General features: G+C 46.4%; 1 protein-coding gene and 1 pseudogene across 3 annotated transcripts in view; both read left to right on the top strand.

Annotated features, from left to right (window-relative positions):
• acot7 (acyl-CoA thioesterase 7) overlaps nucleotides 1-13,506 on the top strand; it is an 87,297-nt gene that overhangs the window by 62,853 nt on the left and 10,938 nt on the right. For both annotated transcript variants that reach the window (XM_083641038.1, XM_083641037.1), the window contains exon 8: nucleotides 909-1,093. In XM_083641038.1, the coding sequence (XP_083497164.1) occupies nucleotides 909-1,093 (185 nt within the window). The remainder of the gene's footprint in view (nucleotides 1-908; nucleotides 1,094-13,506) is intronic.
• LOC310781603 (moesin pseudogene) lies at nucleotides 9,521-12,456 on the top strand (annotated as a pseudogene). Its single transcript has 3 exons — nucleotides 9,521-10,600; nucleotides 11,146-11,248; nucleotides 11,643-12,456. The product of its transcript is annotated as a moesin pseudogene (transcript).

Here is a 13,506-nt window from a genome sequence, read left to right as displayed (position 1 = left end):
GACTCTTGCAGAATTTAGACTAGATCTTGCAGAAACTGTTCTCATAACGTCAGAGTGGTTTTCACCACGTCCTTTGAAAAAGAGTTTCATTTCCCATGTGTTTTATTATTTAAGACTTTTGACTTGATGTATCAGTTACACACTTGAGAGCTGTCTCAGACTACTAAGATAACACCTTCGCCTCGTTTCTATGACAACCAGTGGTTATAATACAGTACAGGCACATCAAAGAGAATGAAGAAATATCAGCAATCCCCAGTACTATTGGTTGACTGTTCTTTCACCTTCTACGGAATGCTTGTTTGGCCCTCTTATTATAACGACATGGCTATAAATATAATCTTTGAAAAGATTATATATAAAAAAATAAAAAATAAAATCTATTCTAAGGTTTATTTGTATTACCTTACCATAGGAGGATACCTGCAAATACCTGCATCAAAATGTCTTGAAGTCCTCTGAGGAGGACTTCAAGACATTTTGATGCAGGTATTTGAAGTATATTGCAGGAACAGATTAGTTCAGTTAAAATTTTGTATTGTTCCATGTGAACATTGTTGCATTCACTTGGTGTTTTCAGTTGATTTGAGGCTTCATGGTGCCATCATCATTCTGGTATGAAATAGTTGCGAAATTATTTCTCTATTTGTTGAAAACCTCTCTTCACTCACACCTATTTTATTTCTTTGTTTTACCCTATAGAATCCTATTTGAGTGACAGAATGCAAAATTGAGCTTTTATGAATGACAGCAGAGTGTGCTGCTTGGATAAAAAAAAAGTTGAAGTACTTTGGAAATGTGCGTACATTCAACTTCATGACAAAATCAATCTTGGAACACTGGAAGGTTGTGCGTTAACTTCAAACATTCGTTTTATTTTATTCTCTGCTCTTGTTCTTCTCCCCTAGGCTGCGTGGTGACGGTGATGGGGCGGATTAATTTCACCAGTGACAAGTCCATGGAGATTGAAGTGTTTGTAGACGCTGCCCCGCTGATGGAGGCAGACAAATCCAAATATCGTGCCGTCTCCGCCTTCTTCACCTACATCTCCCTGGACAAGAACCATAGGCCTCTACCTGTCCCTCCTCTGAAGGTTGGTGCCGTCAGGGCCTGCTTTCAGAAAGTCTGTCCTTTAAAAAAAAACCTCTATTATTTGGTCCTATACATTTGAGGTGTATTCACAAAGGGCCAAATTCACACGTTTGTCAATTAAATTTCGTTGGGTTCGTACACAGATTGAGACTCATTGGGAGCATACATTACCATTCACACAGGTTGATTCAAAACCTTTCGCTTTCTCCTTCCCATGCTATGGTGGACAATTACGTCAGATTAGCATGTTTCAAAAGGTTTTATGTCAAGAGATTTATTTCTTAATGACAACTGCTTTCTGTTCACCTAAAGCTGTGTTCACACCGACCTATTAAAGTTTTTCGCTGGCATCGAGTTTACATACAAAGTCAATGCAAACGAGCGATTTAGCATATATTCGCCTGGGAGAAAAATCGCTGGGCGTCCGAGCGACAGAGACAGAGCGATAGGGAGAAAATACGCTTGTGCGCCCCAGATGAAATATCCCAACTTGAGCGAAATTACGCTGGCATCAGTCGCTCGCTGTTCAACGCTGATTGGCTGCCGTGTGAGAGCGAGTCAAGGATCACACTGGCTTGGAACAAACCGCTGGTTTATTGTGTGGCAACAAACCGCATTGACAGGCTGACAGCTTACATGAAGTGAAGTCTGTACTACCGGTATGGAGCTCGCGTTAGGAGCACGCTGATAGGCTTAGCTTGTAAACAACTACGGTGGCTCGTAGTGGACAAACATCATGACATTGCGTAACGTTATATCCCCCACATGTCCGTCAATTCGTGTGCCTGTTGATGAGCGATTTAAACAGAGCGACAGAGCGATTCCAAAGGTTTGAATCAAGCGACAGAGCGAAAAATAAATATCTCGGTGTGAACACAGCTTAACCCATCAGCTAAAATCCAGTTGCGTTTCTGCATGGAAACTTTGCACAAACACTTGTTATGGCCAGTTCTGCATTGCATAACAACCGAATGTTCATGGGCTGTCGTGTCTCCTCTTCCTATAAATTGGGTTGCCCTCATAATCAATGGCACCAATGACATTTAGGAAGCCCACAGCATGATGGAAAGCATTGCATGTTTTTGCATATCAATATGTGGACAACGTGTCTGCTTATCACCATGATATAATAACTCCGGCAGACAGCCAAAGACAGACGGCTATCTCTCCTGTCCAGCTGACACAGCGCCTGTTGGCAGGAAGGGAAGTTACCCGGGCAGCATGTTACCTGTCTGCTGCGTGACCTGGCTTTGCATCATTTAGAAGACGGCACACACTTTGATGATCCAAGCCCCCATCCAGGTGGACAAGGCAATTTAAATGATTTCGGGCACCCTCCACTGGTAGTCACTTGTGAGCAGTGTTGGGGGTAACACTCATTACAAAAGTAATATATTACATGTAATATATTACTTTTAGCAGTAACTCAGTAATATTACTTATAGCATTTCAGTAATAGTATACCAGTTACTTTGTCAAGTAACTCAAGTTACAAATTGAGTTTTTTTTTTTTTTTTTTAATCAAAGCACATAAAAAAGATACAATCATTTCCTAATCAAACTGTGTGTTTTTATGCAAATAACCACTATAGATGACAATAAAGGAAAAGAATAACATTTAGAATTTTGGATTGTTTACACTGATTTCAAGGCGGTTGAAATTATTTTTACGGATGGTTCCGGGGCAACGATGTCATTCTGCTGCTGCTGTTGTTTTGGTAAAAGTAATGCAAAAGTAGTGTAATAATAAGTAATGAGTAATGAGAATAATGGACCCCCCATATTTCCAACGAGCACCTCCAGTGAAGGCGTCTGAAGCCCATGCTGCAGCGTTCCTCTTCTCAACACAATGATCGTAACTTTGCTTTTTTAGCCAAGCAGCTCCATAATGAGGGCAGGGATCCAGCCTGCAAGCCTGGATGAAATTCGACAGACCATCAGCAGGTCATAAGTCTCTGCCCTTTAGCAGCAATTACCCATGACTTCCCCTCAAGTGCGTCACCCCTGGGCTAAGCATTAAACGTCCAATTTGTGCAGAGTACTGGACAAGTGCATTATGCCAGGGAAATGCCTTGGCAGTCGAGACAGGGGCAGCAGAGTTTTAAAGGGACGTTATAAATGGATAATGTGGATTACACTAACCTACAGCTTATCTGCTGAGAAAGCAACACGTAGGTACTAAACAAGATTGCTGTCCAATTAACCTAAGATCCTAAAACAGCAATGTCAGCAATGGCACACACCATGCCCTGTAGTGCTTCAACACCAACGTGGAATAGGCAATCTGCAAGAAGATATAGTATATGGATGAGAGTGGGTTGTTGTAGTTAGTTAAGTGCTGTAGTGGTCCCCCTTGCCATCAACAACGACACACACCCACACACACACCTACACCCACACACACCTACACCCCCACACACATGGATATTATCTCTCACACACGCGTGCACATGCAAAGGTGCTGCGTCACTCCTACGAGCAAGATTTTCAATTGTTATTAAACAGTCTAAATTTAATATCGATGCATCACATCTTACCTCTAATAGTAGACGAGACCAACGCAGAGTAGTCTCGCTTGAACCCCGAGTGAATCGGCCAGTGTTGTCTCTGTCTGCGGCCCGGGGCAGATCAGGAAGTGAAATGAAACGGTTTGCGGCAGCCACTTCGGCCATAACCACAAAATAACAAAATTACTTCCAAAAAAACTGTTAGAATATAACGAGAGATGTTCGCGAGAGTAGCAAGCCCCTGCATGGCGTTCTCCCTTGTTTATGGTCTGTTGCTAGGCAGAGCGAAACGGCGGAAGGCAGGCAGCTGCTTCGTTTCACTTCCGGGTTTATCCGGCCCGCCAGTAGACAGATAGAGAGAGAGAGCCCCCTGGTGACGCGAGCTTAGTAGACAGACACAGACTCTATAATCATCAAGAGAGCAATCTCCGATTCACACGGCTTTGGTCTCAGCTACTATTATAGGTAAGATGTGATGCATCAATATTGTAATTATACTGTTTAATAACAATTGAAAATCTTGCTCGTAGCTGCTTTAACGCCACTCACACAAACGGCCACGCAGACGTTTTTTATTTCTGTTCCTCCCAGACAGGAAGTGAACATCTCTGCAGGCCAGCCTTTTCAAACGCGCCTGTCAGTTGCCCCCATTTCCATTTCAGACAAACCCTCCTTTATCTTGTTGTTGCCATTGTCTGTCTCTGGCTCTGCATTCATCACCTGCTTTACCATCTCACACACGCTGCCTTCTCTTTGATCGCAGGGAATTGCATGGATGATTAGGGTGATTCCCTGCCTCATTTTGATGGAAAAGAGGCTTAAAAAAGGGAGAAAAACCTCCTTGTGTTCTTAATAATTCATCCCCTGACACTATAAATGGAAATCTAAATGGAGACTGGGGCTGCCGGGGCTCTGATGTAGCATGCCAGATAAACGTGTGTGTGTGTGTGTGTGTGTGTGTGTGTGTGTGTGTGTGTGTGTGTGTGTGTGTGTGTGTGTGTGTGTGTGTGTGTGTGTGTGTGTGTGTGTGTGTGTGTGTGTGTGTGTGTGTGTGTGTGTGTGAGTGAGTGAGTGAGTGAGACACACACACACACACAGGGAAAGAGAGAAAATGTTGGACAGCGATATGGCCATATTCTGAATTGTATGTATTTATGTGAGATACAGTAGAAAGAGAGATGGACAGATAGGAAGCCAGAGATAGAGATCTTAAATGCATGTGTGTGTGTGTGTGTGTGCGTGCGTGTGTGTGTGTGTGCGTGCGCGTGCGCGCGTGTGTGTGTGCGTGCATGCGTGTGCATGCGTGTGTGTGGGTTTGTTTGTTTATGTGAGAAAGAGAAGCACGACAAGGCTCACAGTCAGGGCTATTTCTAGCTCTGACTGTTTGCTGAGAGCTTTGAGTGGGGGTGAGATGGAGTGAGGGTGAGGTGGATTGGGGGTGAGATGGTGAGGGGGAGTGAGGGTGAGATGGAGTGGGGGGTGAGGGGGAGTGAGGGTGAGATGGAGTGGGGGTCAGGTGGAGTGGGGGTGAGGTGGAGTGGGGGGTCAGGTGGAGTGGGGGTGAGATGGAGTGGGGGGTGATATGGAGTAGGGGTGAGATGGAGTGGGGGTCAGGTGGAGTGGGGGTGAGGTGGAGTGGGGGGTCAGGTGGAGTGGGGGTGAGAGGGAGTGTGGGTGAGATGGAGTGGGGGTCAGGTGGAGTGGGGGTGAGATGGAGTGGGGGTGAGATGGAGTGGGGGTGAGATGGAGTGGGGGTGAGGGGGAGTCGGGGTGAGATGGAGTGGGGGTGAGGGGGAGTGGGGGTGAGATGGAGTGGGGGTGAGATGGAGTGGGGGGTGAGATGGAGTGGGGGTGAGGTGGAGTGGGGGTGAGATGGAGTGGGGGGTGAGATGGAGTGAGGGGGAGTGGGGGTGAGGTGGAGTGGGGGTCAGGTGGAGTGGGGGTGAGATGGAGTGGGGGTGAGGGGGAGTGGGGGTGAGATGGAGTGGGGGTGAGATGGAGTGGGGGTGAGGTGGAGTGGTGGTCAGGTGGAGTGGGGGTGAGATGGAGTGGGGGTGAGATGGAGTGGGGGTCAGGTGGAGTGGGGGTGAGATGGAGTGGGGGTGAGATGGAGTGGGGGTGAGATGGAGTGGGGGTCAGGTGGAGTGGGGGTGAGATGGAGTGGGGTGAGATGGAGTGGGGGTCAGGTGGAGTGGGGGTGAGAGGGAGTGGGGGTCAGGTGGAGTGGGGGTGAGAGGGAGTGGGGATCAGGTGGAGTGGGGGTGAGATGGAGTGGGGGTAAGATGGAGTGGGGGTGAGGTGGAGTGGGGGTGAGAGGGAGTGGGGGTGAGGTGGAGTGGGGGTGAGGGGGAGTGAAAATGAGGGAGTTTCCATGCAAACAGGACTGATGTCAATAGAAGTCAGTCCCTTGGTGCAGGGGGTTTAATGTGTCACTCCAATTAACACCCAAACTCCCCCTACAGGAGGAGCAGGGAATGTGCAGCATGGAGCCAACACTCACGTTCTTAATTAGCCTGCAAGCCAGACAATAGCAGCAAACGTTTGCTCTCCCTGTCCCTTCCAACAAGTTTCCTTGGGGCCATTGCCACCATGTATTACTGTATGCTAAATAGTCATATAAATCAGCATGTCTGCACATCAGCTGTTTTTCTTCTTCTCCAAATTGTAAAAATGTAATGGCAAAAAGTGAATAGAGCCTGGACTTCAGTAACACCATCATCTATGACTAGGATGAACATAGTGAAGCTTTTGGAGGATTTTATAGGTGTAGGCGCCATAGATCCTCCAAAAGCTTCAAAAATAATTTCCACCTTGTCCTTCTGAACCGCCACTGCCTCCACTTCAGACTGCTACTAATACAACCTATATACTGTATACACCTATATACTGTATACACCTATATATCGGACTGAACTGTCTATTAGTGTATCATCACCCTTTGAGATGGCTGATGCCCGGGGGGAGAAAGGGTGAACATAGTGCAAGACAGACACACTGCCTGCAGCCCCCAAATCATTATCCGCCTATACCTAGGAGTAACAATAGACCACCTGCTGTCATGGAAAGACCACGTAGACTCTCTGTGTAAGAAAACGACGCAAAGACTATACTTTCTTCGCCGATTAAGATCTTTTGGTGCTAGTAAACAGATTCTTCTATTATTTTTTTACCTCAGTGATTATGAGTGTTTTACAGTACTGCAGTACCACCTGGTATGGATGCCTGTCTGTTACCTTAAAATCACAACTACTTAGACAGATGAATATTTGTTCAAAAATTTTAGGTAAACCGCTGCATAGTCTATATGAGTCTACATATGTCAACAGTGTATTGAGGTTAGCTAGAAATATTGCCTCAAACACTAATCATGTGTTACATGAAGAATATGAACTCCTGCCCTCTGGCAGGAGATACCTTATTCCGACTTTCAAGAAGGTCAGACTAAGAAAGTCCTTTATACATCAGTCGATCCTGAGGCTTAATCAAGAACATGGCCGAGGGTCAGTGGAGCAGTGACCAGTGCTCTCTGTGTGCTGGATGTGTGTATGTATCTTTGTATTTTTGGTTTTGTTCTCTTTGTCATGTGTTTGTACATGGGACTGCCGCTGTCTTGCAAGACAAATTTCAGTGTGAACTGACAATAAAGTATATCGTATCGTATCGTATCGTATCCACCTTATTTTTGAATGCCCCACTGTACAAATAATTGTGGGTACAAGTTCCGGTTTAACGTGACTTATTGTTGCAGCTTGCCATTTCCTTTGTTATACTCTGTCTGGCTGCAGACCCGACTTATAAACCGGAAACTGGAGTACGTTATAAAAGTTATAAATATAGTCACGTTATAAACAACTAACGAACGCTGGGGGGTCCGTATGGAAACAGTGTTACTCGAAATGGTTCAAAGTTCAATCAATTTGGTCATTTAGTGGCGTTTTACTGCCATGTAACATAGCTGGCTAGCCGCTAACATTAGCCACAGTAGGCTGCGCACTGCGCTCTTAAAGGGATATTTATCGACGAGATTTCTGCCAAGCTGGACCTGATTAGTGATTTGCGCCGTTCGCCCAGACGGGTGTCAAGCTGTCAGCAACAAGGCTGGGAGGATCACACCGGAAGAACAACCCAGAGGCATCATGGCCGCTAGAAATAAGGTGGATACGATCATACCTCATTAGATCATCTTTATTACGATGTGGTTGCATATGAACCATGTGCAATTTGAGTGGGAAGAGTGGATATTGGCACAGCACACAACATACACACACTGCTCGTTCCCACGTATTGGCTCGGGGTGTCTTGCACTATGGCAGAAACAGAATAGGAACACTCGATGAGCACGTGTCAAACCTTCCATAATGTAATTTCTCCTTGCCATTGTTATGCTGCCGTTGTATGGTATAAATAGCCCGATCGAAAGGACACTGCCTGCTATTTTTCACTTCAGATTTCCCCCCTTTCTCTCTCTCTCTCTCTCTCTCCCAAGGGAAACATCTGCGTTTACTATTTATAGTCCTCCCCATTAGCTCTAGAGGGGGTTAGGGACCGTGTGCGTGTGTGTGTGTGTGTGTGTGTGTGTGTGTGTGTGTCTGTGTGTCTGTGTGTGTCTGTGTGTACAGTAGATAGTGGAGAATGGCATTAGTGGCATATAAAAACATACAGAATAAAGACACAACAATTATGATTCTCCTATCATGTGGATAGTCTTGTTTTGAGCCCAGTCTTGACCGTGCACCTTGGCCAGGGCAAAAATAGGTAAATTCATTAAAACACCAATTCTGAATCCCTCTACCCAAAAGTCACAGAGATCATGTACTGTGCAGCAGAGACCATGTACTGTGCAGCAGAGACCATGTACTGTACAGCATTGTAGGCCAAACCATTGAAAAGATTATTTCAAACATGCAAATATTTATTTTCACGCAAAAACGACAACGAGCAGGAAAAGTGAGCGTGGCCATTTTGCCGTAGTTTTGGTGCAATACAAATGCTTGCAATCGATTCAGAATCATGAGAAAACTCTAGTTTGACCCCTCACAAGCTGCTTCTGGCAGAATTAAACATTTAACATTTTTCCTGGATAAGGTTCCTGGTACCCCACTTTCAGCAGCTGTCAAGCTTTTCAGCCTATCAGTCAGTGTCATAAATCACTGATGCCAACACAATTGCTTAAGTGGCATCACTGAGGACATAGTATTTGACATCACTGATGATGTCACATGATGTGATGTCACATGATGTCTATGGCATCATCAGTGGGACTCATCAGTGTGTACACATCATCAACTTTTGATTAGAAAATTAAAAGAGGCAGACGGTCCAATGAGTAAGTGCGCGCATGCACGCACGCACACACACACACACACACACACACACACACTCACACACACACACACACGGACACACACACATACACACACACACACACATTGCCTCAGCAGGATTTATGACATCACTGATGATGTCACAATGTCTATGACATCACCGATGATGTCATAAATCACTGATGATGTCACCTAAACAGTGACATCATCAGTGATGTATGACATCACTGATGATGTCATAGACATTGTGACATCATCAGTGATGTCATAAATCCTTCCCAGCTGAGGCTATAAGTAGGACCGGTAAGCTGGTTCCAGCAGTGACATCATCAGTGATTTATGACATCATCTGTGCTGTCATAGACATTGTGACATCATCAGTGATGTCATAAATCCTTCCCAGTTGAGGCTATAAGTAGGACCGGTAAGCTGGTTCCAGCAGCTCCAGGAGAAGGACAAAACTCATCCAGACAGGTCAAATCACAGGTATATACTGTAGATAGCTATAGTGGTTTTGCAGTCAGTACCGTTAGCAGGAAATCAAGCGGCAGCCCATTTCACTTTCAAGCGAAACAAAGAAAAAGCCGTCGCCTTGAAACATTTCATTAGCTAACTACTGAAAACAGCAAACTACGACCGTCTGGGTCTATTCAAAACAGAGGACGTTTTATTGGCGCCGTTGTTCTGATGCGAAAAAGTTTTTTTCGTGTCTCGTTAATTGGTGTAGCCTGCTAACTTTATTATTATTCAGAACCGGACCGGAAAGAAAGATGCCGAAGACGATCAGTCTGAGAGTGACCACAATGGATGCTGAACTGGAGTTTGCCATTCAGCCCAATACAACAGGAAAGCAACTCTTTGACCAGGTCGTTAAGACAATTGGACTGCGAGAGGTGTGGTACTTTGGACTCCAATACCAGGATACAAAGGGTTTCTCTACATGGCTCAAGCTCAATAAGAAGGTAACAGCCCAGGATGTGAGGAAGGAGAGCCCCCTGCTGTTTAAGTTTCGTGCCAAGTTCTTCCCTGTGGATGTGTCAGAGGAGCTGATCCAGGAGGCCACGCAGCGGCTTTTCTTCCTGCAGGTGAAGGAGGGCATCTTAAATGATGACATCTACTGCCCTCCAGAGACGGCAGTCCTCTTGGCCTCCTACGCAGTGCAGGCCAAGTATGCCGACTACAACAAGGACGCTCACACATCAGGATACTTGTCCAGTGACAAGCTGCTCCCTCAGAGAGTGCTGGACCAGCATAAACTCAACAAGGAGCAGTGGGAGGAGAGGATTCAAGTGTGGCATGAAGAACACAAGGGCATGCTGAGAGAGGAATCCATGATGGAGTATCTGAAGATAGCTCAAGATCTTGAGATGTACGGAGTCAATTACTTCGGCATAAAGAACAAGAAAGGATCAGAACTTTGGTTGGGAGTGGATGCCTTGGGACTCAACATTTATGAACAGAATGACAAAATGCCCCCCAAAATTGGATTTCCTTGGAGTGAAATAAGGAGCATTTCCTTCAATGGCAAGACGTTTGTCATTAAACCAATTGACAAGAAAGCACCTGACTTTGTATTCTATGCTCCGAGACTGCGCATCAACAAGCGCATTCTGGCACTCTGCATGGGTAACCTTGAGCTCTACATGCGGCGCCGCAAACCTGACACCATTGTTTATTGTTTATTGTTTATTAAGGATCCCCATTAGTCCACACCAAGGTGTAGGACTACTCTTCCTGGGGTCCAACACATAATATAAAAAGACAACATAAAGACAGTGGAACAGTTACAATTGATCTATCAAACAACAGCTTGAACAAACAACTTCAGTTTACAACAAAAATATGCTCCAACTACAAAATACAACACAAACAAAAATAACTAAGTAATTAACGAAAAAACTGAAATGAATGTCCTTATTCAAAGTTGCTTTTTTTAACTTCTTCTTGAAATTATATTTGTTACTAATCATAGTAATATTGCCAGGCAAACAATTCCAATATTTAACAGCCCTATACATCACAGTTCTTTTTAGTGCATTGGTTCTAGGTAGAGGTAAAATGAATTTAGTGCTTGAGGCGTGTCTGTTTGAGTAGTTGGGTCTGGTGTCTATGGTTTTTTAGCTCTTTCCTTATACAATGTGGTTTACCAGTTTTAACAATGTTGAATAAAAACATTACAATACTGCATGTCACTGCCTCTGTTCTACTCTCAACCATTGAAGTGCAGCAGATGAAGGCTCAGGCACGTGAGGAGAAGAATCACAAGAAGATGGAGAGGGCTTTGCTGGAGAATGAAAAGAGGAAACGAGAGGTTGCAGAAAAAGTGTATAGGAGAATGTTATGGTAATAAATATACGTTCATAAGTCATCTTCCTGGACTCCTGGCTTCAATTTATTTGGTTTAGATAGGCTATCAGCTGTTATATATACATTTAGCGGATGTAGAATGGTTAAGGAATTCCATTCTCTATCAGTATTCATCCAGGTTTGTCGAACAAAATGAACGAACAAGACAAAGGGTCAATGTTTTCAGTGCTTCTTAAAGAGCTGCATCTGGAGAGGTCACTGTGGGACCTGGTGATCAGAGTGAATGATGTGGAATTCAACGCCCACAAGGCCATCCTCTGCACCTGTAGCCAATACTTCTACGATACTTGCGTCACCCATGGCTCGACATCCCAAGACAACATCTACGACATTGCCGGCCCCGTGTCGGCAGACATGATGCGTCTCATAGAGTCCGCCTACAACCGCTCTTCCCGGCGACCGAGGGCAACGTGGAGGAGCTGTTGATAGCAGCAAACTACCTCGGCTTCAAGGGGGTCATCCGCTCCTGCTGCGAGTTCCTGGAAGAGCGGCTCTGCCCGGAGAGCTGCATCAGCATCTTTAAGTTTGTAGACTTCTACGACTGGCCGGACCTGAGGAGCAAGGCCTTTCTCTTCATCCTGGAGCACTTTAAGCAGATCGCCGTGGCCTCCGAGGAGTTCCTGGAACTCTCTCTGGAGCAGCTGACGGACATCCTGGGGCGGGACGATCTGAACGTGAGGCGGGAGAGCACAGCGTTCGAGGCCGCACTTCGCTGGATCGCCCACTCGCCCGAGGAGGGTGAAGGTCACATCTCCGTGCTGCTGCCCAAGATCCGCCTGGCCTTGATGACCACCGACTACTTCATCAACCAGGTGAAGAACAACAGTCTGGTTAAAGACAACGCCGAGTGTGAGGCGATCATCCTCGACGCAGAGAGGGCCATGTATGATGTCATCACCAACAGACCCCCGAACCCTCTGACTCGCCCGCGCCTGCCTCATGCCGTCCTGTTGGCCATCGGAGGCCATGTAATAACACATAGCATTGAGGTATACGATCCTCGCGCCGAGCTCTGGGTCAATCTACCAAACGTTGAACTTGAGTCTCCCCGGGCTTACCACGGTGCCGCTTTCCTAAATGGCGTTGTCTACTGTGTTGGCGGCTACAACAGCAGATGGGACAGTCTCAGCAGCGTGCGGATGTTCTACCTCCGTACCCGTACTTGACACGATGTGGCGCCCATGCATAATCGCCGGGGCGATGTCAGCGTGGCAGTACTGAATGGCAGGATCTATGCCATGGGAGGCAACGACGGAAACGGCCCGCTCGACAGTGCCGAGCGCTATGATCCTCAGACCGACAAGTGGACTCTGCTCCCACCCATGCATGGGCAGAGGAGCCTCGCCAGCGCCACAGTACTCAACGGCAAGGTGTACATGTGTGGTGGTGATGGATGAGAAGAGGGACCTGAACACAGCTGAGTGCTACAACCCAGACACCAACCAGTGGACGAAGATCGCCCACATGAGCAGCAGGCGCTGCGGCTTGGGCGTCATCGCCTACAGACGGCGCGTCTACGCAGTGGGCGGCCGGGACGGCGCCGACCGCCTGTGCAGCGCCGAGGCCTACGAGCCGCTAACCAACACGTGGAGTGCCGTGCCCGACATGCAGTAGCTTTGGCATGGAGGTGGTGGACGACCAGCTGTTTGTGTGCGGAGGCTCCAACAGCTTCTACAAAGGCTTCAAACCCTCCAATAAGGTGGAGCGTTACGACGAGAGCACCAACGAGTGGCACGAGGCCTGCGGTATGAGGATACCACGCGGCGGGCTCAGCTGCTGTGTGGCACATGGACTGTCCAGCATGGCCGAGTACGCCGCACCTCGCCACGCCCTGGCCCCCTGGGAGCCCGCCGGTATGTCAGGGGGATCCATCTAGTTTAGTTTTTATGTTTGACAATTCAATTTAAAAGGACAATTCCATGGCTGCAACACCAAAGAACCTGCACAATTAAAAGAACATCAAGGGTATAACACAAAATACAGGACTCATTTCCATTGTGGTCGACCTAAAGTGAACACCTTGAACATGAGTCTAAAATGTTTTGTTTAGGTTCTGTTCATGGTAAAAGTGTCGAAAACAGTTAAAACCATTAATATGCGCATTTGACATTTGATTATCTATCTATCTATCTATCTAGCTACCTACCTATCTATCTATCTATCTACAGTATCTAACTATCTATCGTCTGTCTGTCTGTCTGTCTGTCTGTCTGTCT

This window comes from Poromitra crassiceps, assembly GCF_964638095.1.
Source record: "Poromitra crassiceps genome assembly, chromosome: 8".
Lineage (NCBI taxonomy): Eukaryota > Metazoa > Chordata > Actinopteri > Beryciformes > Melamphaidae > Poromitra > Poromitra crassiceps.
The sequence above is the reverse complement of the archived record's forward strand: the minus strand, read 5'-3'. Positions and strand labels throughout refer to the sequence as shown.